Genomic DNA, 27,547 nt, shown 5'->3' with positions numbered 1-27,547 from the left:
AGTTGGCTGGATGTGAATCGCCATGGAACATGAGATGAACAGATATGAAATATTTCTGCCCTAGAGAAGTACTCCCAAGAGGTCGAAGTGGGATTCATCGTACCATTCGGCACTCCGGGTTCGCCGACACCGTATAGGCTCAACAGTTGCAGGTCTTCAACAATCCACCGTCAGCCTGGATTTTCGTGTTGCAACAACCGGTTGATTCGTGCTTGCGGACACAGATAATTTGACGAAGACATCAAGTCCTGAAGGCATGACTGCGTGGGTGACCAGCTTCATTCAAGATGACTCGCATCGGATGCCACTGTATGGCCGTGGCGCAATAACATTGGCGGACGTTCGTCGCCTGAGGGCCGTCCGAGGGCTATCGTTACTCGTCTTGCAGGGTGACTCGATCCTGGTTCGATACCCACATGATAACGCAGCAGCCGGCTAGGATGATCACTATGCGCAGTGTGCAGCCTCTGCCTGATCAAAAAGGGGCTTGGACAGTGGTGTCGTTCGCGCAAGCGCTTATTTAATGAATTGAGGCGCGTTTCGGCCACGCCGACCATCTCACCACCGCGACTGTCGACCTCCTGCATCCATCTCCAGACTTTCCTTACCTCCGGCTTCTCTCCCAACATTCAGTCGGCATTTCTCTTGCCTGCCTTCTCGACAATTATTACGTTCAGGTAAGTAGGTGATTTTCTTTCATATCACCGTTAGTCCTTTCCGAACGTGGAAAACCCATTTCTACCTTCGTCACGGATCGGCGACACTCCCTTCAATGCCGATATCGACTCTGCGCGAACCCTCCGTCGCTCGCCTACCCTTCGACGCAACCATCGTGCTGCCACCATGCTGCCACCGTGCTGCCAGACCTACTGTACCGCGTCAACAGGGTCTAGTACTCGCTAATCCTACTGCCGGTGAACATCCTCCACACAGACAAGACGAGCCTTACCAAAAGCTAATGGGCCCATAGAAGCGAACCACCCAAAGCCACGCGCTGAACGAGAGATGGCAGATATCAAGGCGAGCATGAAGAGCGATTGCATAGTTCAGATCTTTTCCGTTTTCCCAGATATTTGCCCCGAGTATTTCGAGAGGACAGCCACGAAGCTTCTTTACGATATCGACAAGATCAACGAGGAAATCCTGGGCGCTTCCTCGTATCCCAAGAAGGCCCGCTCAAAAAGTCTAAAGCGCAAACGAGAGTCTTCAGCAAAAGAGGATGACGTCTCCAAGGTACGGCAACTTTACGACTTCGCCAATCGTCCTCCGGAGACAGCACAAGCCTACATTAGTATATCGTGAGTTCTTGCATAGTTCCCTCTGAAATCCTATCAGGTGGACCTGAATCGTGATATCCATACTGCTCGATCCTCAGGAACACTCAGTGCTAATGCCCGGTGCAGGAGGAGGGGCCTCTGCCAAAACTTCCCGCAAGCTACTGTCAAGAGCGTTGCCAAACTCCTAGAAGAGCACAGTAATTGTCTGATGCAGGCATATCTCGCTTTGGATAAGATCAATTGCAACTGGAAAGTCGGCAAAATTAAAGCGGGCTTCGAGTTGAAAAAAGCAGAACACAGCCTTATCTGCAGCTCAAACCGGAGAATCTAGATAGGACTATTCGCGACTCGCCAATGCCTGACAGGAATAGAGCCCTCGAGGAATTGCGAGCTGCTCGACAAGTTTGCGAAGCAGCACAGTCCAAGCGCAAGTTGGCAAAAGCCAAAGTTCTCGACAAAGAGAACAACTTCAAGCAAGCCCGGGAAGAAGGAAACATTGCTGAATGTGGCTGCTGCTTCGATGAATGTCCGCTGGACTGTATGGTTCACTGCAACGCCCCGGACTCTGAGCACGTGAGTGGATACCACACACCTCTTGTGAAACTTGCAGTCCTAACTTTGCATTGGTATTTCTGCATCGGTTGCGCGCGAAAGTGCGCCGAAACGGCGATTGGACTCGCGAGATTCCACCTCAACCGTATGTCAATGGACGGCTGCAGCCATGTATTCTCTCATTCCCAGCGCGCGCTCTTTCTCGACGACAAGCTTCAAGCAGCGCTTGACCGCATCGAGTTTGGAGCAGCTCTACAAGCCCAAGGCTTCGAGAATCTCTCAGCGTGCCCGTTCTTTCCATACGCTGCCGACTGCCCTCCCATAGAGGAGGATAAAGAATTCAGGTGCATCAACCCTGAATGCGAGATCGTCAGCTGCCGCCTGTGTAAACAAGAAACACATGTTCCTCGGACATGTGAGGAGGCTGCAGCCGAAAACGGAATATCAGCGCGGCGGAAACTCGAGGAGGCCATGTCTGCCGCCCTGATCCGCAAATGCAACAAATGTAGGTTTCCTAAGAGACGTGTCCGCGAGAACTGATTGCTAATTTATGCAGGTAACACGCCTTTCATCAGAGAAGCGGGCTGCAACAAAATGACTTGCGCCAGACCAGGGTGCAGAAACGTGCAGTGCCAGTCCTGCGACTACAGTCACTTTGACGACTCTTCCAGGGGGGGGCAAGAAGGGAAACTGCCCTCTCTTCGAGGAGACCGAGGTTCGCCACGAGAAAGAGGTTCGAAAGGCCGGGGAGGAAGCCCGTCAGAAGGTCATGGCAGCCAACCCCGAGTTCAACGAAGAGCACCTCACGTTCAACACGTCTAAGCGTGTGCCGGACAAGCAGAAGAACCGAAGGTCGGCACAATTGAGAGAAGCCCCGCGAGGAGCCCGGCGTTGAGGCCACGGAGGTGCTGGACGTAGAGTCAAGATATGCTAGCAATACCACCTAACCTGGCCATGAAACCAAACCCGTAGCCGATCCGACCAATTCAGCCCGTCCAGTAAGCTAGAATCAATTGTCCGATTATTAAGAAAACCATCGCGCACCTAGCTAGGCCGGCCCAGATGTGACTGGCACATCAATTGGTGGCTTAGTAACGCGAAGAATGGGCTGCCTGGTCCTCAAATTCCTGGATAGTAGTTGTGATTCATTGCCGCCTTTCGCGGACCTTTTTCTGACAAGCGGTGCGACAAAGACTTGGATATTTTGTTGCGTGGCTGGGGCAACTTCTTCTCTCCTGACTTGATAACCGGAGGTGGCTCTCGATTTCGGTTGCGGCTGGCGATGTCGCGGAAGGCCACTGTGACAACACTAGTTGCCGACCTGCGCTACATACCTTCCGCACCACGTGGCCGAATCTGATTGGAATGGCGACACCGAAATAATTTTCATCCCAGTGGCCATTTTGTGACACATTCTATTCCGCTGCGTGACTGAAGCCCTTTTCTCCCTGTACGCCTGGCAGCCGGAAGTGGCTCTCGGTCTCGGTTGTTGCTACGCGACCAGCGGTGGCTAAGCATGGGCCCCTCATAATCGTTGATCGGATGACAGTTCATGAAAGCCACTTCAGGGCAATCTGCGCACTTCAGACAGCCAGCTCTGGCGCCGTTGTAACCGTTGGTTGACACAGCTAGAAAGGTCCTCGAAGGACCGCAGCTAATTGGTGGGGCACGCTTCTCTGGGATCGCGCGCGGGCCAGGTTGGCTATGAGAGCGATGGGGCATCTAGGCATCCCAGCGGTAAAGCTGTGCGGCAATACCGGTGCTCCGCACTTGCGGCTGCCTCCTCGGAACACCCTTCGCCTGGGTAGAGGTATTTTCTCGGTCTAGTGCACAGTGCGAGATGCGTAGCCAGCTGCAACCCCGACATCAGCGGAACCTGTGTTGGCAGACCTTACGCACGCCAGCGCTTGGCCGCCACGGCGAGAGCGCCACGGCAGTGATCCAGTAAACAGGAGCCTTGTGGTATGCTTCGCTTCATCCCTTCCCCATGGTTCATCTCCAATGCACTCGCAGCGAACTGTATGATGACCATTCGTCAGCGATTGGGGTCTTCTGCTCATGCTTGAGATGTACGTCAGCCTTGGGGAAGCGTTCAAGATGCTGCTGTGTGGTCAGAGCATTTGTGTGTATGGTCAATGTGGACCGCGTTGCCACGGCGCTACAGATCTCGTCACGTGTATTGCTTGCCGCAGGTGGGCATCCTCAATCATAACCCCGCACGCGCGCCGTCCCTGGACAAATACAAATGACAGACGGCATCCTTCGTTTTAAGAGATTTGCACCCCACGGCGACGACTTCAATTCGGCTGGATAAGGCTTGACTCTGTGAAACCCTTCAATAGAGGCGGTTGCTTCTCTGGCCATTGCGCCAACTCACGACTCGAGACTCTGCCGTGAGTCATAGATGGTGGGCGGTCTCGCATGCGGAGGCTAACGGACTGGTTTAACGCAGCACTTGAGTCTGAGGAAACAAACCTTACCGCTACAGTAGCTACAGTCGCAACCGAAAACGGTTTCCGGTTTTCGATGTTCCAAGTTTTTAAACCCAGAGCTGTTAATGGATTATGTTGCTGACGAAGCAGGAAACATTCAGGCAGCGGTACCAGTCGCGTGGACCTGCGATACCTGGCTGCAAGATCCAGAAACAGCAGCGGCCATTATTCTGCGGATTATACTGGGTTGTGCACAGTTTGTGTTCTTTTGTGAAAGGACACAGTAACCCCAAAAGCAGACCCACGGTGAGGACTGCTTATGCTGCTTCATTCCGTGGCTCGCGGCAACAAGCATGTCGATTATTCACCCTCAGCTGTTTTTAGCTTCTGATTAATTACTGTTGACGAGCCGGCAGCCGAATCGGTACTTGAGCAGTCTTCGACCCTCCCGAGCTTCAAAAGCGTCTTCTCGGACGGCAAATTCTGGCGCTGATGCGAACTTGCGCCACTTGATTCTCTCGATTGGCCCTGGCAAAACCAGCATATGTCAGAGATCCCCTCAATAAGAATCGAACTTCGCAGAGCAAACTCACTTTGCTAAGAGCACATTAATTGCCCTTCAACAAATGATCAACAATCAGCCCTGCGCGCCTCACTCAAGGTTCGCTTACTGCCACATACAGTGGCTAACGAAAAGGGCTTCATCCTCATCAACTCTCTCGTCTTTGTCCGCACGGACATTTTGACTTCTTGGCGCTTAGCACAGTAAGTATTCTTATCTTATCAATCCCGCTACAAACGATCAGCTCCACAGTAAGCTACCCAGATAGATTATGACGAGCATCGGGTTTTCTGCGGACCAGGTTATGCAGATTCATATTTATTACAGTAGATCTTATTATTCTGAGCATAAAGCAAGTTATGAACACAACTAATACAGTGGCTAACGAAAAGGGCTTCATGCTTAATTCAACACTCTTCCATCTTTCCGCACGGACCCGCCTGTTCTTGGCGCTTACACTGTACGATCTCATACGGCTGTACCCGCAATCGATTTGGCGCAGCTTATGGCTCCAGTGCCGAATCCACTTCTTGATCATCATGTTCCTTGATAAGGGTCACTATGCATGCATAAGTAGGAGCAGGATCCCGCTCTTATGTCATGACAGTTTTGTGTTAAGTTAGCTTATCCACTTAATGCATCAGAGACGCAGTAGGATGATCTTGTTGCTAATAAGCTAGATCTGTCGTTGAATAATCCAGAAGCCACCATTCCGCATCCAGCTCTATATGCATCTGTTCTGACATTACAAAATAGCGTCTCTCGATTTCTGTAGCTTGAAGTATTGTACGTACGACGAAAAGGTCATCAGCTGGCCTGATTTCCCAGATTCTACTTATGCTGCAGTTCATAGAGGTATTGACCTTCAACACACTCACTACGCCTCTAGCTATCACCATGACGCCGCCTTCACATGTATTTAACAGTCGACGAGGTCTTCAAAATCCAACACACGGCGTGGTCGATTCGAAACCTCTCGGTGGCGTGCTATAGCTGATGAAGCAGCCATCTGGGCATTTGTCGGGGATTTGCTGCGGGAATGCAAAATTAGGCTCCATGGCGTAGGGGGTTGCAGCTGGGGCGATCTCTGAGAATAGGTGTCAGGGCGGATGATGGATGGAGTTCCGGAACGTGCCATGATTCTTGAGCCGTTAGGAGCTCTGTTGTGGAGAATAAAACTGCTGTTCTGGCGTAATTACAGGGATAGACTTATGTGGAGCTCTTTTAGCAGGTATTCTTTTCGAGTTTGCAAAATCTTGATTTGGACCAAAGCAACGTGATTTTGAAGTTTTGGGTGATCAAGAACTCACTCGCCCCTTCACAGCCTGCCGACAGCAACGGGCATTTCTCATCGACTGAGCAATGGAGTGGATTACATCACCATGAGGGCATCCAGAAGTGCATGCTGACAGTTGCGGGACCAAATTGGCAGTTTCTTCCACCATGATTCGCCCACGGCACAGCACTCAGCCGCACAAGGCTGGCGGCAAGAGGGATTTCCCCTCTCGCAATTGATGACTTACCTGAGCGACGACATTGAACGTCAGGTCTCCATTTCCACAGATTCACACGACGGCTTAGTTTCATTCCTGCCGCTTCCGACGCTCCACGCGATTCATACTACCGCCGACTACTCTCGTCAGACCGATCCAAAAATCCAGGCCACCGACCGAAGATGACGCAGGAACGCAGCCGCGACGACTACAAGGTGGCATGGATCTGTCCGCTGGAGGTCGAGCAGATCGCAGCGATGGAGATGCTGGACGAGGAACATCCCGCACTTCCGAAGCCCCCAGCAGACCACAACGTGTATAGCCTTGGGAGCATCAACGGCCACAATATCGTTATCGCAGGTCTACACCAGCCTGGCAACAGTCCCGCGGCTACGGTTGTGGCGCAGATGAGGATAACGTTTCCCAACTTACGCTTCGGTCTCTTGGTTGGTATTGGTGGCGGAGTTCCCGTCCAGACGGATAATGGGATGATACGACTGGGTCATGTGGTTGTGAGCAAGCCTGCGGGTGGACACTCCGGCGCTCTGCAGTACGATCATGGAAAAGCGATAGATGGCCAGTTCAAGAGAACGGGTGCACTGGCGCCACCGCCGGCAGTCCTTCTCAATGCCGCGCAAGCGCTAGCAGTCCAGCGGGCGAGGCTAGGTGTTGATCCAGTGCAGCAAAACGTCCGTCGAATCGACATAACAAGCCGTGGCCTTCGACGATTCCTGTACCCCGGCGAGCGGAACGATCATCTCTTTCCACCAGACTACATCCACCAACATCAAGGAGCACCTTGCGCCGCCGAGTGTGACCCATCGAAGCTTATACCTCGAATGAGCGATGATGACGACATGTTTGTTGTTGTGCACAGGGGCAATATCGCATCTGGAGAGCTGGTGGTGAAGGATGCGTTGCTAAGGGACACACTAGCTCAGCAGGATGGGCTGCTGTGCTTTGAGATGGAGGCTGCCGGGGCGATCGCCGACTTTCCCTGTCTTGTTGTGCGCGGCATTTCGGACTACTGCGACTCGCACAAGAACGACATGTGGCACGGGTACGCGGCAGCTGTAGCAGCAGCGTATGCTCGACAGCTGTTCTTCTACTTGCCGGTAGATGAGGTGCAGCGGTAAGAGAATCATCAGATAGGACATAAGTCTTATCGGTCTTGGTAGCTAATACAACTAAATAGATGCTCTAGTGACGCAACAGGGACAGCCTCTCCTTCATTCATACTTCCCTTCAAGCTGCCCGGAGTCAACAGCGTGAACTACTTCGTGGCCAGACATGAAGAACTCGGTCGTCTCCACGAAGAACTGAAGTGGACTGGACAGCGTCGGACGGTTGTTCTGCACGGCCTGGGTGGCATGGGCAAAACGCAGACGACGATCGCATTTGCGAAGAAACATGGTGATGATTACTCGGCAGTTTTGTGGCTTGATGCGAGAGACACGACAGCGCTCAAGCAGAGCTATCAACGCCTGGCCCAGCGAATTGTTAGAGAGACGGCTTCTCTTGCATACGTCCAGAATGCAATCGACAATGAAGATCTCGATGGAATAGTTGAATCAGCCAAGCGCTGGTTAGATGAACCAAAAAACAATCGTTGGCTGGTCATCTATGACAACTATGATGATGTCTTATTGGATAGCCACATCACTACCAACCAAAGTGTCCGATGTGCCGCAGAGATGGCGCCTATCTCCGGCAAGACAAGCCAAGCCGAAGCAGCAAGTTCAAAAGCGTACGATATCCGCCCATACCTCCCCGAAACCGACCACGGTGCCGTCATTATCACGACCCGCTCTGCGACAGTGAAGCTCGGGCAGTTGATTCGGCTAAGTAAGCTGGGCGATATCAGCGACAGCTTAGCAATAGTGGCATCAACATCCGGCCGTGATCATTTCAGCAAGGGTATATCACAAACTAGGAAAACTTTGAATAGGACTAAATTATTGAATAGATCCTGACGCTGCGACGCTGGCACGACAGCTGGACGGACTTCCGCTTGCCCTCTCAACAGCTGGAGCCTACCTAAGCCAAGTGACAACGACCTGTGCTGAGTATCTCCGACTATATGAGGAATCATGGCTGCGCTTGCAGAAAGGAAGCCCCCAACTTTTAGAGTACGACCGAGCGTTGTATTCTACGTGGGAAGTCTCATTCAGACATATTCAGCAGCAAAGCGTGGGTGCAGCCATGCTCCTACAATTTTGGGCGTACTTTGATAGCGAGGACCTATGGTATGAGCTTCTTCGAGAAGCAGCGTCAGAGGGGCCTACTTGGCTACAAGAGGTGACAGCAGACCAGATCAATTTCAACACAACGATGAGAGTTCTCTGTGAACATGGACTAGTAGAGGCGGACCCACCTAAAGAAGAGGTGGGAAGAGAATCCCACGGATATAGTGTGCATAGGTGTGTTCACGCATGGATGATATATGTGCTGAATTTAGGAGTGGTGGATAAGGAGATGGCTTGGATAGCGATGAGGTGTGTAGCATCACACGTACCAAGCAAGGAGCAAGTAGAGTATTGGTTAGTCCAAAGACGGCTCTTACAACATGCGGATCAATGCATCATCAAGGTAGCCACTAGTGCGGAGCCGGAGACGAAGGAATGGATGTTCGATTCTTTCGGCAACCTCTACTCGGACCAGGGCCGACTCAAAGAGGCCGAGGCCATGTACGAACGGGCTCTTCAAGGCCGTGAGAAGGCACTGGGGCCAGACCACACATCGACACTCGACACGGTCAACAATCTAGGCATCCTCTACTCAGACCAGGGCCGACTCAAAGAGGCCGAGGCGATGTATGAACGGGCTCTTCAAGGCTGCGAGAAGGCACTGCGGCCAGACCACACATCGACACTCGACACGGTGCACAATCTTGGCAGCCTCTACTCAGACCAGGGCCGACTCAAAGAGGCCGAGGCGATGTATGAACGGGCTCTTCAAGGCAAGGAGAAGGCACTGGGGCCAGACCACACATTGACACTCGACACCGTCAACAATGTAGGCATCCTCTACAAAGACCAGGGTCGATTCAAAGAGGCAGAGGCTATGTACGAACGGGCTCTTCCAGGTTACGAGAAGGCACTAGGGCCAGACCACAAATCGACACTCGACACGGTGCACAATCTTGGCAGCCTCTACTACAACCAGGGCCGACTCAAAGAGGCCGAGGCGATGTATGAACGGGCTCTTCAAGGCCGTGAGAAGGCACTGGGGCCAGACCACACATCGACACTCGACACGGTGCACAATCTAGGCAACCTCTACTCAGACCAGGGCCGACTCAAAGAGGCCGAGGCGATGTACGACCGGGCTCTTCAAGGCTACGAGAAGGCATTAGGATAACACGCCATGAAGACATATGTGCCTGCATTGAACACACTTGAGAATCTTGGTTCCTTGTCCAAACAGCTGGGCGATGCAGAGGCAGCCGTCACGTATTACCAACGGGCACAGAGCGGCCTTTTATCTGTGTTTGGATCTCACAACGAGCGGTATAGAAACGTATCTGGCAAGATCTACTCCTTGCAGTCCTCTTCGCAAGAGACGGATGTTTCGCTTAGCGAGGACGAGACGGATGAGTAGTATAGTGCAGAAGAGCCGCAGGATGGGGGGTGAAAATCAGATGGAATAGATTCAAGACAAAATTGATGGGTGTCTCGTCAAGGTGAAAAGTCTTCAGGTTGGTGGAGAATGCTTTCTATTGTACAATATAACAGTCATAATAGCCAGCATCATGTGCAGAACAATGATCCCTCTGCATAATTGAATTCATAACGTCAGCGGGCAGCAGACCCGCAAATTGAGCTAGCCTATTTTGGCTATCGAATGTACTCCAATCGATAAGATAATAAAACGTACTGTGTGAGCGCCAAGAATGGCTGAGTCCGTGCGGAAAGAGGGAAGAGAGTTGAACTCAGCATGAAGCCCTTTTCGTTAGCTACTGTAATACGGCTTAGCTACATTGCGGGCGGCAGGGGTGCGTTAACAGAGACTACGCTGATCAGTTCATGGGAGCCCGACATGGCTGATGGAACAAATCACTGACAGCTGGCCTTCATGAAAGGAAGTCAGCATGACGCAAGCCAAAACCAGCTGATTGTGTACGTTTAAAGTCAACAGCGTCAGCGGCAAGCGGCTTCTTCGCACTTATGAGCCGCGTTATAGAGTTATCGTCTTATCAGAGCTGCCATTTCATCCACGCAGTAAGCAGTTTATGACACCAGCAATACTTCACCATCGTGCCTCGTTTGGAGAACCAATCTGCCCCAGGATGTCCGCGATGGCGCCATTGCGTGTCGAAATCACATCTCAGTTTGGGCTTACAAGGAGCCCATATTGGCATACGGCGAGGCGTCAAGATCCGCCTTTAACCATTGAGCAAGCCCTCTATCCCTCAAACTGCTCTTCCCATGATACTTTTTCCTCTTGGTCCCAGCCAAAGAGGCCAAGCGTCTCGTTGGAGACCGCAAGAAAATCACGTCACTGGAGGTCGCCGGCTCGACATTTGCACTCCAGCCCGACGATCGGAAGTAAGGCAGTGCGGTAGTCTCAAGAGGCAGCAAGGTTCTTAATCAGACCTGACAAATTTCGCATCGGTCAGTCAACTTGAACGTATTAATGCGAGAATCTATCAAGCAACAACTTCGTCACCTTCTCGCCAGACGAACTGTTCCCCGCGGCTGCCTTGACGACCTCTTCTGTCACCTTGACCTCGGCACCTCGTCGATTAAGCAGCAGGTTCATCAATCGCACCCCAGACAACTCGTTACTCGCGGCTGCCTTGACGACCTCTTCTGTCACCTTGACCTCGGCACCTCGTCGATTAAGCAGCAACCTCATCATCTTCTCGCCAGACGAACTGTTCCTCGCGGCTGCCTTGACGACCTCTTCTGTCACCTTGACCTCGGCACCTCGTCGATTAAGCAGCAGGTTCATCAATCGCACCCCAGACAACTCGTTACTCGCGGCTGCCTTGACGACCTCTTCTGTCACCTTGACTTCTTCACCTCGTCGACCAAGCAGCAGCCTCATCACCTGCTCTCCAGAAGACTCGTTTCCCGCAGCTGCCTTGACAATCTCGTTCGTCACCTGGATCTCTTGGCCCTGGCGGTCCAGTAAAAGCCTCAGACAAATGCTGCTGAAACTACCAGTAATGGTTTCGACGAGGGTTTCTGTGACCATGACGTTTGCACGTTCGCTGAGCAGTAACTCCACTACCTTCTCGCCGGAACAAATGTCCTGAGCAGCTACCCGAGCGATGCCTTCTGTAAGCCAGATCATTGAGTGTCCCCTCCGCATGTATTCTTGGACCCTGTCCACGTCTAACCCTTCTGAGACAATTTTCTCCAGGGCCATACCGGAAAGCTTTGGGATGTCTGCCTGTACTCTACCAAGTCCCAGTCGATTAATCGCAATGATCGACGAGTCATCCTTATACAAATAAGATACAATATCTCTCGCAACAGCCTCTTCGGATTTCGTGTAGTCTGCTTTAAGTCTTTGATCTTTCTCTTTCGAGTCAGAAGCGGGATCGGGATCCAACAGTCCTAACAGTGCATAGAGTCTGTCGCGGGGATCAGTTGCTTGACTTTCTCTGAACCTCCACAGAAGGGTGCATATGTTCGGCTTTTGAGCCCACCAAGAAGACTTCCGAGTTGGACCTGGCATGATGTCAATCACTGCCTGACACTGAGTGCCTGGTTCTACATCGAGAAGTGTCGTTGCCATGGCAAAGGCCTTCGTGTCGACCCAGGCTTCACTGCAACCGATAGATGCCTTGCGAGCGTTGGCCACCTCTTGTAGGATCCACACCCGGCTGAACCATTCCTTAGCCATTAGGCATTTGAGCTGTGAACGATATTCGTGCCGGAATTGAATCGCGTACACATTCCTCCAGACCCCGCGCCACCGAGCATCGTTCACAGGCCAATTCTCCCATGCCGTTCGTGGAACTTCTGCCCAAAACTTCTGGAGCAGCGCAAGGATATGGCCAACAGTGTGGTCTGTGTGTCCCAACCAGCACAAAACTTCGTCAGCATGCCTGTACAATTCGCCCATCCATCCAACTTGATGACCACGCTCTGAGATGTTACTTTGGTCGATGCAAATAGCATCAACCCAGAGAATGCGATCTTCCTCAGTTCGCCTCAGATTCTGAAGAGCGCCAAGAAGATTGTCTGTGACGAAGAGCGCTTTCCCATCGACTGCAATCATGTTGTGGAGTCTGTCGTCACCCCAGCAGTACGACAGGGCTTCGTATGGTACGATGATTTCGACGTCTTGGTCAATTTCTTTCTCCACTTGACTTTGCCGGTCGGGAAGGCAAGCTTGAAAAACGCTGCAACTGATCTTGTCGTATTTGCGACCCTTATGAAGGATGAGGAGTCGGAAATATGCGCGGTCTAAGTCGAATGGTGTATAAGTGAAGTAGCTTGCCAAGGGTGGTTCGATTCTGAGCTGTTCGGCGCTCATATAATGAGCTACGCAACGGAGATATGAGAAGACAGCTCCGTGGGTCTCTGCCGCCGGCGTGGGGTTTTCGCTACTGCCTGCATGGCGAGAAACACCAGCGACAACCACAAGTGATTGAGAGTTTATACTTGCAGCGGTGGTCTCAAAGCAGAGAATCTTGTGCTTGCTGACAACGCGATCGATAATAGTAGTATCATCGAAAGCTTCTGAGGAAGACCATATCGCACCGTGATAACCCTTTCGCTGATTCCGTTGGCTGGTCTCACCGAGTGCCTCCAGCCAGGCATCGCGCCCTTTCTGGGTCTGGACAGATTCAATAGCCATTGCCGCACATTCAGGGATACGCCGTGGCTCACGGGTCAAAACAAGTCGCTGCTGAGATTGGGTTTGCTTCGCATCAAAGTACACAACAGCACTCTGCAGGTTTGGCTTCGTGCCAACAACGACATTACCCACGCGAATGGTACTTGTTGTGGAGGCGATCGCATTGACGCTCGCTAGGAAACCAGCCCGAATGAACGGGAAGTCCCCCAGTAAGTTGTCGACAAGATCTCTGGTGTGTAAAGACGTGGCATCATTCGTCTTGCTTGCGGCCACGACATCGTGCTGACCTACTCTTCCAATGCTGTAGGTCATCCGTAGGGGTGTAGAAAAGTGGTTGTAGACCTCGTCGAAGAACCCCTCAGCGATCGTATGGTACTCAGATGAGGGTAGAACCCACGCGATCGTGCAATTCCGATAATCCATTGAGAAAGAGGTGCCTGTCAAATTGAAACTATGATTCCGTAGTTCTCAGGTAATGATGTCCGACGTGGAAATGTGAAAGTCACAGAGTGATAGTTTATTATACATAGAGGCAAAGAGGGGAAGAGAGAATCACTAGCAGTGCTGATAGACATGCTTATTCGAGAATGCCCAATGTACGATGCAATCGCTGGGCACACTCGCAAGGCAGAGTTACAGTGGCGCAGGAAGCCACCATATTCATGGTGGTACAATACGCTACTGTGATTGGTGTATTGGAGCTATCTGGTGGCCAACTACCATGTGGTCCTGGGCTGCTGCATATTTATACCTCAAGTGGGCAAATTAATGTCACTACCACGTATTAGCGCGATGTGGGCTGACTTATATCAGTCATAGGCGGTGGCTGTACATAGACTGCGTGAAACAACTGCGTTGCCTGCCGCTTGCCTGATGTGTTGGGAAAATGGACGGCCGCACGTATCGGTACAGCGATGATTGACGGCTGCATGCAATGCAAAGTGGCATTTTCTAGCACGGCCAACAGTTAAGACAGCCTGCCAACCGCTTTGAGGCCTGCGTGGTTGTCTGTTCGTGCCGCGAAGTCTGTCCAAGTAAGCTTCAGCAGCCACTCTTCCAGCCAGCCCTCCTCAAAGTCCTACTGATAGTAGACGCAGTCACTAACTTATCAACCTTATTAGACAGAAACACTTTCATCTCTTCTAAGTATTCGGCTGGTTTCTCAAGCAGTCGCTCGCATAACGCACTAAGCATGGGCGGAGTGATTTCTCTAGGCCGGCCGGCGCCGTTCGGAGGGGCTCTCGTCGCTCCGGAGCAGTCTAATTTTTGGCGGATGCGTCGCACAGCATGGGTACTACATCTTGCGGCTGTTGCGATTTCAGCGTTAGTGAGGCTGCCGTCTGTCAGCATATCACAAATCAAGTCGTGCTGCGATTGCGCAGGAGTCGGCGCCATCGTTGATGATGGAAATAGGTCGACTGCGCTGCTGTCGACGACGGGAATGGGTATGTCGAACAAAGAACCGGAGGGACACGTGGGAGTTCGGCCAATTCGGCTAAAGCTCGGCTGTGCTCTCCGCACAACCGTGATTTCGACACGCACAATTTGGCTGGTCAATGCGTGGACGTCGATGCCATTGCGAACGCATAACACCAAACATCGTCAACAAATCGCTCGCTCGCAGCATCGATGTACAGGCAATCTCTCTTTACAAAGAAGTGGCTGAGTTGATTCAGATCTGCGGCGTCCTTGAGACAGCTGCCCAGTTTCTTACGGAGGCGAAGGTAAGGGACGCGAACAACTGCCCGTTAGTGGAAGAGCTCCTCGCTAATTATTGCAGATGAACCGTCGACGCGCTTCTAGTTAAGTGTTGAAATTCGATAATCGGTGATTTGACCGTATACAGCATCGCTTACCTTGAAGAGCATGACGAGAAGACGCTGTAAGCCACCGGACCCCCGACCGACTGCTGCGCGAGGACGGGTCATGTCGAACGATCGTCATACTCAAGGTGAACGAATGTCGTGCGGTATATTACCTCGCGACCTGGCCGGTCAACTCCTGGGATGTGTTGTTGTTGCGGTCTCCAGCGAGGCATTAGGCACCTTGAGCTGGAATCAATAGGAAGAAGCACCAATACATGGGCGGATATGTAGAGGGACGGAGGGTTTGCTCAATGGTTCAAGGCAGGTCTTTACGCCTCGCCATGCGCCAATATGGGCTCCTGGAGAGCCCAAGCCGAGAGCTAATCTCGACACGCAACGGCGCCATCGCGGACACCCTGGAGCAGATTGATGCTTTAAACGAGGCGCGAAGAAGAAGTATTGCTGGTGCCATAAGCTGCTTACTGCGTGGACGGAATGGCAGCTCTGATACAACGATACCTCTATAATGCGTTGCATAGGTTGGAGGAAGCTGCTTGTTGCTGATGCTGTTGGCTTTGGACGCAGACAATCAGCTCGTTTTGGCTTGCGTCATGCTGACTTCCTTTCATAAAGGCCAGCTGTCAGCGATTTGTTCTATTAGCCATGTCGGGCTCCCGTGAACTGATGTACCAGAGTCTCTGTTAAGGTACCCCTGCCACCTGCAATGCAGCTAGGCCGTTCCAGGAGTGGAAGGCCCGTGCTCAACGAAAAGAACACACTTGCCAAGCGGACACCAGTTTTGCGAACCTCTGTACCTTCCGCACCACGTGGCTGAATCTGATTGAAGTGGCGACACCACGCAAAATACCTTTTCATCTCACCGTGCTGGGCCTATGTATGCCAGCATTGAGATTGGTCTGTGTTTTCTTCAAATTGTTGTTGGGGGCTGGCCTTTTGGCTTGTTGAATGTTGATTCTGCTGCTGAATGACCACGTTGGTGCCAGCCGTAGCTTTCGACAAATCCAGCGCGATAGACGCCAATGGCCATTTCGTGACATTCATCACTCGGCTGCATGACTGAAGCCTTTTCCTCCCTTTACGCCTGGTAGCTGGAAGTGGCTCTCGATTTGAGTTGTAACTACGCGATCAGTGGTGGCTAAGCATGGGCCCCTCCTAATCGTTGATCGGATGACAGTTCATGAAAGCCACTTCAGGGCAATCTGCGCACTTTAGACAGCCAGCTGTGGCGCCGTTGGTTGACACAGCTAAAAAGGTCCTCGGAGGACCGCAGCTAATTGGTGGGGCACGTTTCTCTGGGATCGCGCGCGGGCCAGGTTGGCTATGAGAGCGATGGGGCATCTAGGCATCCCAGCGGTAAAGCCATGCGGCATTACTGGTGCTCCGCACGTGCGGCCCTCCCCCTCAGAAAACCCTCCGCCTGGTGTCCTTGCAAGCAGGTTGCCGTAGAGGTACTTTCTCGGTTTGGTGCACAGTCCGAGATGCGTAGCCAATCACACACCCGACATCAGCGGAACTTGTGTTGGCAGATCGTCAATACAGCCTGGTGGAAGCTTTGAAGATGCTACAAACTATGTGGTTAAAGCAATTGTATGGTTAATGTGGACCCCGTTGTCACGGCGCTTAAAATCTCGTCACGTGCCAGGCATAACCCCGCATGCGCGCGACAGCCGGCATCCTTCGTTTTTAGGAAACTGCACACCACGGCGACGACTTCAATTCAGCTGGACAAGGCTTGACTGTGAAGAACTCAAGCAGAGGCGATTCATTCTCTGGCTGTCGCACCGATTTACGACTTGAGACCCTGGCGTAAATTATAGACGGTTGGTAGTCTTATACATCTCGCATGCGGAGGCTGACGGGCTGGCTCTAACGGAAGTACGCAGCACTTCAGTCACGGGAAACAACTCTTGCCGCTTGTGATCTTGCCTCAACATCACGTAGTCATGGATGTTCACATCCTCGACCCGAACTGGGATGTAGTGCTCACGGTCCGCCCACCTACCGAACCGTTTGCGCCCTGGGTCCACGAACAAAGCAACGGCCCACCACCGCAACCAAGGAGCGCACCACCACAACCAAGTGGCGCGGCGTGTGATTCGCCTTTTTTTTTTTGAAATTCCTACAACTTGACCCAGCCTGCAAGGTTGGGCCTGCACTAGGCGATGGGAATGAAATTCGCCATGCTGAAACTCCACCATCGACTATGACGGTCTCACAAGCTGAGCTTAGCTTTGCTGACAGCAGGTCGGCAAGGGCGCCAGCCCCAGCTTTCCGGGGCCCTCGAGGTAGCCCGCTATCTCCAGAAGAGCCCTTATGGGTCCTATTTCACCTTTCATCACAACAGTTGGAGCTAGCAAGTTCGTATTTCCGAGCTATGTTCCAAGGACCTTGGCGTGAGTCCAGGTCGAGAGTTCCCACCGAGGATCATAACACCAAGTCGGAGGTTCTCATCGAAGACTATGATGACGAGGCGACCTTGATTGTAATGCGAATCATTCATGATCAATCTGATATGGTACCCGGGATTGTGAGTCTGGAACTTCTTGCCAAGATTGCCGTCCTTGTGGACTTCCTAGGTTGTCACCAAGTGCTCGAAGCTGAATCGGGAAGATGGTTTGACAACATGGAAGAACAACTTCCAGCGGTCTACTGCCGAGATCTTGTACTTTGGATGGCCGTAAGCAGAATATTCTCGAAAGCCACAGTCTTTACGGCAGTCACAAGAACTGCCATGATGTCTTGCACATCACCCTTGCAATGCCTAGGCCTTCCTTTCCCGCAGCCTCTCGTCGGTGAGTTCGCCATTTTTCATGCTCATCGGCAAAACTGATGAAAATCACAGACGAGATTGATCTCCGAAGGCGTAAGTCCGCAGGCGCGATCCTGGACCTCCTACATGGCCTTCGGATTTATCTAAGCGAGCGTCAAGCATGTTCTGTTACCTGTTCCGATACACTCTTAGATGCACTCACAAAACATATGGATCGTTTAGGTATCTCAGGCGTGCAACTTGATGAGAACCTTTTGGGTCACAGCGTCGCGTCCCTGGCAGCATCTGCACGTGCTTTTTCATCGCCTGAGTGTGATAATTGCTACACCAGAAATAGGGAGCACCCATGTTCACTGTCGACATTTCTTCCTCCTCTCATCTCTCTGATCGAAGGAAAATTACGCGGGCTCGCTTTGAAAAATTTCTAGACGGCACTAGGCCTTTTGATGATAGGGCGAGCAAAGGCAGCGCGAAGAGCGTGTCCTTCCGAGGAAGGCCAGCGCAAAACTCGACTTGATGAGGCGCAGTAGCATGGGCGACATGTTATTATATGATCGTGCAGCCGCAATAATAACATCTTGAGCACATGTAGAAATGTTCATATTGTTGGTTTTCCCGACCGTCATGATGGCTGAGGACCGTGTCCACGAAGACTTCGCTATGAGAAGCATCCGATCAACCACACTGTGGAAGCAAGGCCCGAGTCGTGAACCAATCGAGTGGGCCAAGCAGCTGCCTTCGTTTTGGCCTTCTCTATCGCTCCATCTACCTCCTTGCCTCCCAAAATCGATTGGCCCAGACGCACAATCGCCGGGGATGGAGCCGTTGCCTCTTTTACAGGACGCAATTTTGCGCCCCCGCATCTGCGGGCCGATCTTCCATATCACTTGTCTCGATACTCCGCATAAACGCCCTCACCGCGTCATCTACCTGAAAGATACGTCTCAACCCGGCTGCGTCAGCCCCTACAACCTTCAGGCCTAAGAGACTCCGTGCTCGACTCAGCGCGACGTATGCCTGTCCGTGCTCGAACATGCGTGAAAGATCAACAACGACGCGGTCAAGACTGAGACTCTGGCTTTTGTGAATAGTCATGGCCCAGCCTTGCGTCAGGGGGATCTGTGTTCGTGACAGGTAGCTGTAAGGCGACTGGTCGCCGTACCCGATGACAGCGCAATCGGGTCCGATGACCTTTTTCTCGCCGTTGGCGAACCTGACTTTAGGGACTAGATTGTGTCAGCAAAGATGTCAAGCCAAGGGCCCGCTGCGGGGAGACGTGTTGCTTACACATGTCCTTGTTGCTCCATGCGCTTTTGAGATAATCCACGATGCGCTTATGTCTCTCCGTCGCAGCGCGATAGCCGTCATAGTCATCTTGGTAGTTCTGCGGCGACGGCGGCCGTGGCTCTTGGATCGTGTCGCTGGGTACGAACCCTACTACGACGCCCTGCCGCCCGTAACAAAGACCGCTGTCTAGATCAACCTGGGATGGCGTCAGTCTGTAGCTGAAGAGTCGGATTCAGGCTGTTAAACATACATTGGCGAGCAGTATGACGGGCGTGTCCACCTTCAGCTGCAGTTCTCGAGGATAGCGGTGCTCGTCAAGGCGATCGAGGGGCTGCCGTGTCTCCCCTCTGGCGGGAGTACAAGCATCGGCAGCTTTGTACTCGTGAACATGACCAGGGATCTTGACGAACTCTTCAAGGTTGCGCTGATCGACCTGCTCCCGGGTGGACTTGAGCTCAGTCCCGTTCTCAGCTTCGGCGTGGTGGGCGAGGAGAAGGTTTGCGTCGGCATCATCGAGATGCTGGCCGAGCCGGCATTTCTGGAGGACTTTGATGAACGCCTCATCCGACTGACGGTGGATTTTTGTCAACCGCACGCACTTGAAGTTGCATCTTTTCCATTCGGGGGCCTTGAATGCCCATTTGTCCCGATCTTTAAATGCGTCGCCATGGCCGTCGGGGCAAGTCCACTGGTCGTTGAATTTGTTCATTTTCTTACCGCAGTGTAGGCAGTACCCGAACGGCTTGACGGGCGGCAACTGGCAAAAGTCACCAACTACAATGATCTGAAGGCCCCCCAAACGATTCCGGGTTATCTCGGATGGCGCTCATGACATAGCTGAGTCGCTCAAAGAACTGGTTCCCGACCATGCTGATTTCGTCGATGATGAGGACTGCTGTGTTACAGTATCGGTTGAAGATACGTTGGCCACGTGCCTTTTTGATAACGCTACCATCACCATACAGGGGCTTCTTCGCGTCCTCGGGTGTCCAACCGGCGTAGTTGTAGGTGGTTCTACCGCCGATGTTGATGGAGGCCTGACCGGTGGGCGCGAGGAGGTGCACTGCTTGGCCCGTGTCTTGGTAGCGGGCAGCGAGCGTTCTGTGAAGGGCTCTGACCACAACAGACTTTCCGCACCCGCCGGACCTTCAGTCACGCAGTCAGCCAACGAGTTATTCGGGGCGACTTGTCAGAGCATACCCCGTAATGAACAGGTTATGGCCCTGTATGGCAAGGTCGATTGCATTCTGCTGTTCCGGGCAGAGGGGAGGGTCCCCAGGTATGTGTAAGGGCTGTCTTTCTTGGCCCTGAGCGCCTGCCGCTTCGGGTCCGTCCCCTCCATCGTCCGTCGGGCCATCGACGGCTGCAGTCTCAAGTGCGGAATCAGATGGTGGGCGACTTGGTATGATTGAGGGACGGTCGCGGTTTGGATTGTCGCGATGGGGAAGGGCCGGTGACGAAGCAAAGGCTCGCGGAACGTCGCTAGTTTCTGCTATCGACCTAGGATGGCTCCGTGAGACTTCCTTGATCAACTCGTCTCGAAGTTTGCCCTCCTGATGCATATTAGACGAGCACTATCCAGAGTGGGTGACTCACGGCTTCTTGGAACGTCCTTGTGCCCTTGACTTTTTGGACATGCGTCAGCGGAATGTCTCTGTGCGCGGCTTGCGTCTGGTAGACATACAGCGAGCACCTGAAAACCCCGACGTTTGCGCCATGCATTGAGGCCAGCTTGTGAATATCCCGCACTTTCTTCCTTTCCACACGACGTAGTACGTCTTGCCCTTCGACTTGCTTGGCAGATTTGTGTCGATGCCTTGCGTGTATTCAGCCATCAGGCGCTCTACCTCGGCTGGGATCAGACTCTCAGGGTCGGCGGACGAGGAGCGTTTATCTCGGATTTGCAATGATTCGTGCCATTCCCCCGACTCTGCGCCTTCGTTTTGGGATGTCGCCATCGTGTTCGTCGGGGCATGGACGGGGACGTTGGTGTGCACGGCCGGTGGGGTGTGTCGTTGATGCCGCGTCGCTGGCTCCGGACGCGACTTGGTGCTTGGGTCTGCCACTGCGTCGGGTGCTTTTCCGAGCGCAGACGGAGGTCAGCGTTGCTCCAACGGGTCCTACCACCTCGAGGCCTTACCCAGATGCTGTCGGCACGCCGATCGGGGCGGGTCGTTGATGTGCGTGCTGCTCCGCGACCGCGGCGGACGTCGTGTGGGTGCGGAGAAGACGGGCGAGGGACGGCCCGTCAGCCGCCGTGGGACAACACGTCGCGCCGCCCCCGTCAGGGTACTGGGTACCTTTGGCATACCAGCTGCCTGCCCCGGCGCGACGCAGGCCACTCGATGCTGCGCTGTCCTGGCTGGCTGGAGCACGGCGCAATGCCGCTTCACGGTCAGCCGCGGGTGTCCTTGCTGTCGGCAGCGGACACGCACGGTGCGGGACGGAGGAGCAGCGCCAACAGACAGCCAGGACGGCCCTGGCATGAAGGACGGAACCAGGCGAGACCCACCGCTCAAGTGGCGATGAACCACGGCTCGCACACGGTCTTGTGGCTGGGGCGTGCGCCGTCGCACTGACGGCGTCATTTATTGCCCCACAACAGCCGTTTGGTCTGCCCGCCACGTTCCGGCGGGAGCTAGGATCTAGCTGGGACGAAGGCGGGGTCGGGCGGGGCATCGTTCTTGAGTTGGAGCAGCGGGGCCACGATCTGTTCTACGACATACTCCGCAACGCAGTTCACAAGCAACTTTTCCAAGTCGATTCCAATATGGCTGATGCACGTGGAGGACGCGGCCAGGCTCGCGGGGGCCGTGGCGGCGGTGGTCGTGGTCGTGACCGTGGTCGTGGCGGTGGTGGTCGCGGCGGTTTTCCCAGAGGCGGAGGCGGCGACCCGGGAGGCCGTGGAGGTGGCAGCGGCTTCAGAGGAGACCGCGGTGGGCGCGGCGGCAGCTTTGGCGGAGGAGGCAGCGATCGCGGCGGCTTTCGTGGTGGACGCGGGGGCAATTTTGGCGGAGGCGGCGATCGCGGTCGTGGACGAGGGGCCCGCGGCGGCTTCGCTCCTCGCCGTGACGCATTCGAAGGCGAGGCTCAAAATTTCTACGGGTAAGTGTTGCTATACTACGTGATGACATCGGAATTAACACCCCTCAGACAGGGCTCGGTTATTCCTCAGCCTGACGCCGACGTGACCAACCTCGAGGACGCCACCGTCAAGAACCACCGGTCCAAAGACCTGGCCCTCGTCAAGAAGATGGGCAGTACGAAGATCACCGACTCGACCGTCTCCCTCATGCCCTGTCGGCCGGCCTTCGGCACCAAGGGGAAGCAGATCGTTGTCTGGACCAACTACTTCCGCTTGCTCATCAAGCCCGTGGTCCTTTACCGGTACAACCTCGAGGTCCGCAATGGCGAGAGTGCAGACGCTCCGGCAGACGAGCCCAAGGGCAAACGAAAAGGCAAGGCGCAGGCCGGAGGCGGAAGCGCTGGCGGCAGCAATGAGCCCCCCACCGGTGTCCCGAAGCGCAAGCTGAAGATCATCCTGCAGCACGCTCTCGCGGAGCTTCGACGTCTTGAGCCGAACGCCGTACTGGCAACCGAGTTCAAGTCCCAGCTCGTCTCGCTCAACAAGCTGCAGCTCGCAAAGAACCCTGTCGTCGTCAAGTTCAAGAACGAAAGCGCCACGCGCGAGGAGCTCTACAACGTCAAGATCGTCGGTGAGACCGAGGCCCCGTTGGCTGCCATGGCCCAGTACCTCCGAGACATGGTCGACCCCAGCGATCCCGACGACGCGCACTTCCCCCGCTTCGAGACCTCCGTCGATGCCCTCAATGTCGTCCTCGGCCATAGCCCACGCGCGAACGACCAGGTCGCCGCCGTTGGCAAGGGCCGCTTCTTCCCGTACGGTCCCGGGGCCTCCTCGGCGCGGCTCGGCCAGCAGGCCCCCCTCACGGCCATCAGAGGATTTTTCCAGAGCGTCCGGCTCGCCACCGGCAGGGCCTTGCTGAACCTCAACGTCACTCACGGCGTCTTCAAGACCGATGTCCTTGTCAGCGACCTTTGCAGGTGGTCCGGCGTCAACGTATTCGGCACTGGCACCAGCAACGCGCAGGACACTGTTCGCACGAAATTGCGTGCTTTATCCAAGTTCCTCGCCAAGACCCGCGTGACCGTCCGGTTTCGCACCACCGACGACAAGGACGTCACGGCAAAGAAAGCGATACACGGGCTTGCTTACGGCGGCCCGCGGGAGGTCCGTTTCCAGCTGGACCCCGCAGAGGGCCAAACCAAGGTCCTAGGCAACAAGCAGCCTGGTGTCTACTCCGTCGCACAATACTGGCAATGGAAGTATAGACAGGCTCCGGACAAGACCCTGCCCCTGGTCAACCTCGGCACCCCTTCCAAGCCCATGTTCTTCCCGGCCGAGCGGTGCACCATCACCGCCGGCCAGGCTGTCCGTTCCAAGCTCTCCGGAGACGAGACCACGGCGATGCTCGACTTTGCCTGCCGCTCTCCCTTTGCTAACGCCGTCTCCATCGAGCGCGACAGCGCGGCGGCTCTGGGCTTTGACGAGCCGACACTGAAGGACTTCGGCATCACGGTCGACAAGAGGCTGTTGACCGTCATTGCCCGCGAGCTTCCACCACCCGTCGTAATTTATGCCAACGAAAAGGCTCTGCATACTCGCAGCGGCTCGTGGAATTTGGGCGGTGTCAAGTTCGCCAAGCCAGGTCCGAAAATAACCAACTGGAACTGGGTGCGCATCACGGAAGGCCCGAATCCCAGGGTGTCTACCGAAGTAGTCGAGGAGTCTGTTCAGAAGTTCGTGGACTTTCTCAACGAAAGTGGAGTTGCCATCGACACTCAGGCCCCGAAAATCCGTCACCAGATCACCGTCCGCCGCCCCACCGCCACCGAGGACATCAGGAGGGAATTCGCAGCCATAGCAGACACCACCACGAAGGTGAAAGGCACCACCAAAGGCTTCTTCCTACTTGTCATCCTGCCTAAGCAGGACACCACGCGCTACGGTGCCGTCAAGTCTCTCGCCGACGTCCACTTCGGTTTCCACACCATATGCTCCGTGGAGAGGAAGTTCCTCCAGAACAACACCCAGATTTTTGCTAATATCGGTCTCAAGTGGAACCTCAAGAACGGCGGCAACAACCACCTCGTCAAGGACACTATCGACATCGTCACCTCGGGCAAGGCCATGATTGTCGGATACGACGTCACGCACCCTACCAACATGTCCAACGACAGGAGCACAGCGCCCAGTCTCGTCGGGATGGTTGCCAGTGTTGATAGAGACCTCGGACAGTGGCCCGCCGTCGCGTGGGAGCAGCCTTCCCGCCAGGAGATGCTCGGGGACGAGCTGACGGAGCACTTCAAGCATCGCCTGGTGCTGTGGCGTCAGCGCAACCAGAACAAACTCCCCGAGTTCATCATCATCTACCGCGACGGCGTCTCAGAAAGCCAGTTCACCCAAGTCCTCGAGATCGAGCTCCCCATGATCCGTAAGGCGTGTGACCAGCTGTATCCGCCTAAGCAGCGCCCGAAGCTAGCCATCATCGTGTCGGTCAAACGTCACCAGACGCGCTTCTACCCTGCATCTGAACAGAACATGGACCTGAAGTCGCGCAACATCAAGAACGGCACGGTCGTCGACCGCGGCGTCACCCAGGCACGCACCTGGGACTTCTACCTGACCGCCCACACGGCTCTCAAGGGGACCGCACGCCCGGCCCACTACACCGTGCTCATGGACGAGATCTTCAGGGAGAAGTATGGCGTCGGCGTCCCCGCCGCGGATCAGCTGGAGAAGATCACCCACAACCTGTGCTACCTGTTCGGCCGCGCCACCAAAGCGGTCAGCATTTGCCCGCCGGCGTACTACGCAGACATCCTGTGTGATCGAGCCCGTCTCCACCGACCTCATTTGTTTGATGAATCAGACGCAGCGTCTACGGCCACTGCTTCTCAGACTGCCGCACCGTCGAACGTCACTCAGGTGCATCCGAACCTGAGGGACACGATGTACTATATCTGAGGGGACATGCTAATATGGATATGTGACGGGTCTCTATGGCAGGTGGACGGCCGAAAAATGTTAACAGAATGGCATGCGTCAGGAACCAGATCGGTAGATTGGCATCGAATGCGTATTCCTCAGTGATGGCCACACGATTATCCAAGTGCTGAGATGATGTTGCCTTACAAAGTGGGAACGCCAGTGACAGCAATTGTCAAACATCCCATTCATCATCTGCGGCATCGTAACCAACCCCGACACCAAGCTCCATGACCTCGTCCACTCTGGAGACGGCCTGATGGATGAACTTGCCGTCAGGCTTCAGAGCCAGGTACATGTTTGGCACAACGCTGACGGGAAGCTGACCACGCCGGGCCATTGGCTTGATGAACTGCAGCTATATGCCAGCCAAATGCTATACAAGTTTTGGCTTCTGATAACATGTTCAGCCAGGGTCTCAGCTTGTGAGTGTCGACGTTGATGTGCGGGACATTGTTGTTGTCGGCGGAAGACTCATCGCCGTCATCGAAGAAAGCAAGGCTTGTATTTGCCCCAAGTGAGTCTTCGTTTGCCAGATCGTCCTGACGAAACGGAACAGAGGCGAGTAATTGCGGCCTAACGTTAGTGGATTCCCGAGGTCAGAATCTTTGAAGACATTCGTCGCATCCCCTGCTAACATTGCGGGCTGGAGTGCGTGAGATCTGGTGAAAAGGAAATGCCGCTCAGCTACATACAGAGTTATGAGATTGACTTTCGCATCGTCGAAGGCCCTAGACATGAGTTTGCGTGGTCGCTTTGGTGAGTCCACGACAGCTGTCCATCAAGACACCCATTTACCTACCAGAGGAGCATCTGTCAGTTGACTGTTCTCGGCAGGCTTGCAAGAGGCTCAGCATTACGGTCATGGGACGGCTGGCCAGGATGACCTTAACTCGGGGAAAACAACCTTTCCGTCACTATGAAGACTTTTGGAATACAAAGCGACAAATGCAGGGATAATTGGGAAGGAAAAAGCAGTAAGAATCATACACTTGAAGCTACAGCATTTCAATGGTAGCGTCTGGAATCGTAAGAAATTCGATTAAATGGCTGAGTCTAATACCACATGACTGCTAGCCACTAGTAAAGAGTTTCCTATTTGGCGCCTCCACAAGCTCACTTCCTATGTCCGCGCGGAGTACACAACGTCTGGTGGCTGCTTCCATTCGACAGGCCTTGCGCCGTGCTGAACTCTCGGCGTGGTCGAAATTAGCGGAACCGTTCATCCGTGGAATTAAGACAATGGTCTAGGCATCGCGAATGCCCCGTTCCCATACCTGCTCATCAAGAGCAGTGGCGATTATTCTAGCCTCGAACAACGAAGAAGTCGTCGAGCAGTATTTTGTGCAAATCTAGGTACCAACAAAACTTCATGTTACCACCCCGCTTCACATCGTGCCGAACCGTGCTGCCCCCAAAGGCTACCTAGGTTGGACGTTCGGCGTTGTTCACGTTAACTAGGTGTGAATTATTAGGCATCTTGTCTTCGACGGAAAAGCTCAAGTTCACTCCTTACCCGCTCTTTGGTTGCTGGTAATTCGGATTCGGGACTCGCGGAGCCATTCCTCGTTCAATGGGAAACCGGTCTTTCGCATTCGAAATGCTGGATTGTGGCGGCATCGAAACAGGGGGGGTACAGTTCGGGTTGGGAACATGCGGCGGGTTTTGGCGGGAAGAATCGGAGGAATAGATGCCACGCGGGGTTTGAGTAGTCTTCATAACTGATGGGAAGCCAGGCGGGCCAGACGGCTCAAATGGCGGGTGAAGTGGATCGAGCCGGGAAACCCGTCGCATGGTCTGCTGAGCTATGGCGTCAGAACTGAATCGTGAGGCCGACTGGCCGTTTGGCGCATCGTCACCATAACTCGAGAGCATGATCAGTGCAACAGAATGAAGCATAGCACAAGAGAGAACTGAAAAGAGGAGAAGAGGGGGGAGACGATGAAGTAGGTTTCATTCTTTCGCTCGATCAATCGCTCAACTGCACGAAGCAAACAATTTGGACCCAAATGGAAGCAAACATGAGGTACCAACCAACAAGCTCAGCCAACAGCCCCAATCATCTACCAATAATTATGCCAGAGATGCCAGGGTTGTTACTGCAAGTGGGGAGATAACATGAAGCCTGTCCAATCAAAACGACCTTCTGAGCTGTGTGGAAACCAACGGCTTCTTCCTGCCCCCTCAAACCAAGTCAAAGAGACTGGCGACCGAAATTCCTTGTCATTTCCGTTGGTCATGCACACTCATTCCGGTTGACTGCGCATCCGAATGCCCCCTCTCCTGGCCCCTTTCTTGTACAGAAGCAATGCCCGCACGCTAGTGCGCCTTGCCAATGGCGTATTCATCGAGACATTTACCCACGTAAAGGCACGGAAAATCTCCTTTTGATTGGGTTGGAACCTATCTAGTGAACCTGGTTCGATGTCAGGATGGCCTCACTTGGAGCTGTCAGGGTTCTGCGG

General features: G+C 53.9%; 7 protein-coding genes across 7 annotated transcripts; 5 read left to right on the top strand and 2 right to left on the bottom strand.

Moving 5' to 3' along the window:
- Positions 1–772: 772 nt before the first annotated feature.
- Rnf216 (E3 ubiquitin-protein ligase RNF216) lies at positions 773–2,724 on the top strand (the record flags this gene model as incomplete). Its single annotated transcript, XM_066152860.1, has 7 exons — positions 773–914; positions 971–1,298; positions 1,404–1,530; positions 1,590–1,850; positions 2,019–2,334; positions 2,386–2,478; positions 2,561–2,724. The coding sequence occupies 7 exons, from the start codon at positions 773–775 to the stop codon at positions 2,722–2,724; spliced, it is 1,431 nt and encodes a 476-aa protein (XP_066007642.1).
- Positions 2,725–6,498: 3,774 nt separating this feature from the next.
- On the top strand, positions 6,499–9,676 carry KLC (Kinesin light chain; the record flags this gene model as incomplete). Its single annotated transcript, XM_032028110.1, has 4 exons — positions 6,499–7,448; positions 7,512–8,233; positions 8,283–8,562; positions 8,917–9,676. 4 exons carry the CDS (start codon positions 6,499–6,501, stop codon positions 9,674–9,676), a joined length of 2,712 nt encoding a protein of 903 aa, XP_031875582.1.
- Positions 9,677–10,948: 1,272 nt separating this feature from the next.
- CGGC5_v013105 (Heterokaryon incompatibility protein 6, OR allele) lies at positions 10,949–13,552 on the bottom strand (the record flags this gene model as incomplete). The annotated part of the gene is made up of 1 exon (XM_066152859.1): positions 10,949–13,552. The coding sequence occupies one exon, from the start codon at positions 13,550–13,552 to the stop codon at positions 10,949–10,951; it is 2,604 nt and encodes an 867-aa protein (XP_066007643.1).
- A 3,777-nt stretch (positions 13,553–17,329) lies between these two features.
- Positions 17,330–17,807, top strand: CGGC5_v013104 (uncharacterized protein; the record flags this gene model as incomplete). Its single annotated transcript, XM_032028107.1, has 4 exons — positions 17,330–17,482; positions 17,532–17,632; positions 17,721–17,747; positions 17,798–17,807. The coding sequence occupies 4 exons, from the start codon at positions 17,330–17,332 to the stop codon at positions 17,805–17,807; spliced, it is 291 nt and encodes a 96-aa protein (XP_031875586.1).
- Positions 17,808–18,559: 752 nt separating this feature from the next.
- Positions 18,560–21,321, bottom strand: pif1-0 (ATP-dependent DNA helicase PIF1; the record flags this gene model as incomplete). Its single annotated transcript, XM_066152858.1, has 9 exons — positions 18,560–18,951; positions 19,013–19,208; positions 19,263–19,550; positions 19,612–19,640; positions 19,791–20,158; positions 20,213–20,565; positions 20,609–20,637; positions 20,697–21,089; positions 21,153–21,321. 9 exons carry the CDS (start codon positions 21,319–21,321, stop codon positions 18,560–18,562), a joined length of 2,217 nt encoding a protein of 738 aa, XP_066007640.1.
- Positions 21,322–21,782: 461 nt separating this feature from the next.
- Positions 21,783–25,061, top strand: AGO5-0 (Protein argonaute 5; the record flags this gene model as incomplete). The annotated part of the gene is made up of 2 exons (XM_032028105.1): positions 21,783–22,117; positions 22,166–25,061. 2 exons carry the CDS (start codon positions 21,783–21,785, stop codon positions 25,059–25,061), a joined length of 3,231 nt encoding a protein of 1,076 aa, XP_031875584.1.
- Positions 25,062–25,484: 423 nt separating this feature from the next.
- CGGC5_v013101 (uncharacterized protein) lies at positions 25,485–25,968 on the top strand (the record flags this gene model as incomplete). Its single annotated transcript, XM_032028103.1, has 5 exons — positions 25,485–25,507; positions 25,575–25,599; positions 25,669–25,680; positions 25,735–25,841; positions 25,920–25,968. The coding sequence occupies 5 exons, from the start codon at positions 25,485–25,487 to the stop codon at positions 25,966–25,968; spliced, it is 216 nt and encodes a 71-aa protein (XP_031875583.1).
- Positions 25,969–27,547: the final 1,579 nt, after the last annotated feature.

Source organism: Colletotrichum fructicola (genome assembly GCF_000319635.2).
Source record: "Colletotrichum fructicola Nara gc5 chromosome Unknown KSG_Nara_v1_contig08, whole genome shotgun sequence".
Classification (NCBI taxonomy): domain Eukaryota; kingdom Fungi; phylum Ascomycota; class Sordariomycetes; order Glomerellales; family Glomerellaceae; genus Colletotrichum; species Colletotrichum fructicola.
The sequence above is the reverse complement of the archived record's forward strand: the minus strand, read 5'-3'. Positions and strand labels throughout refer to the sequence as shown.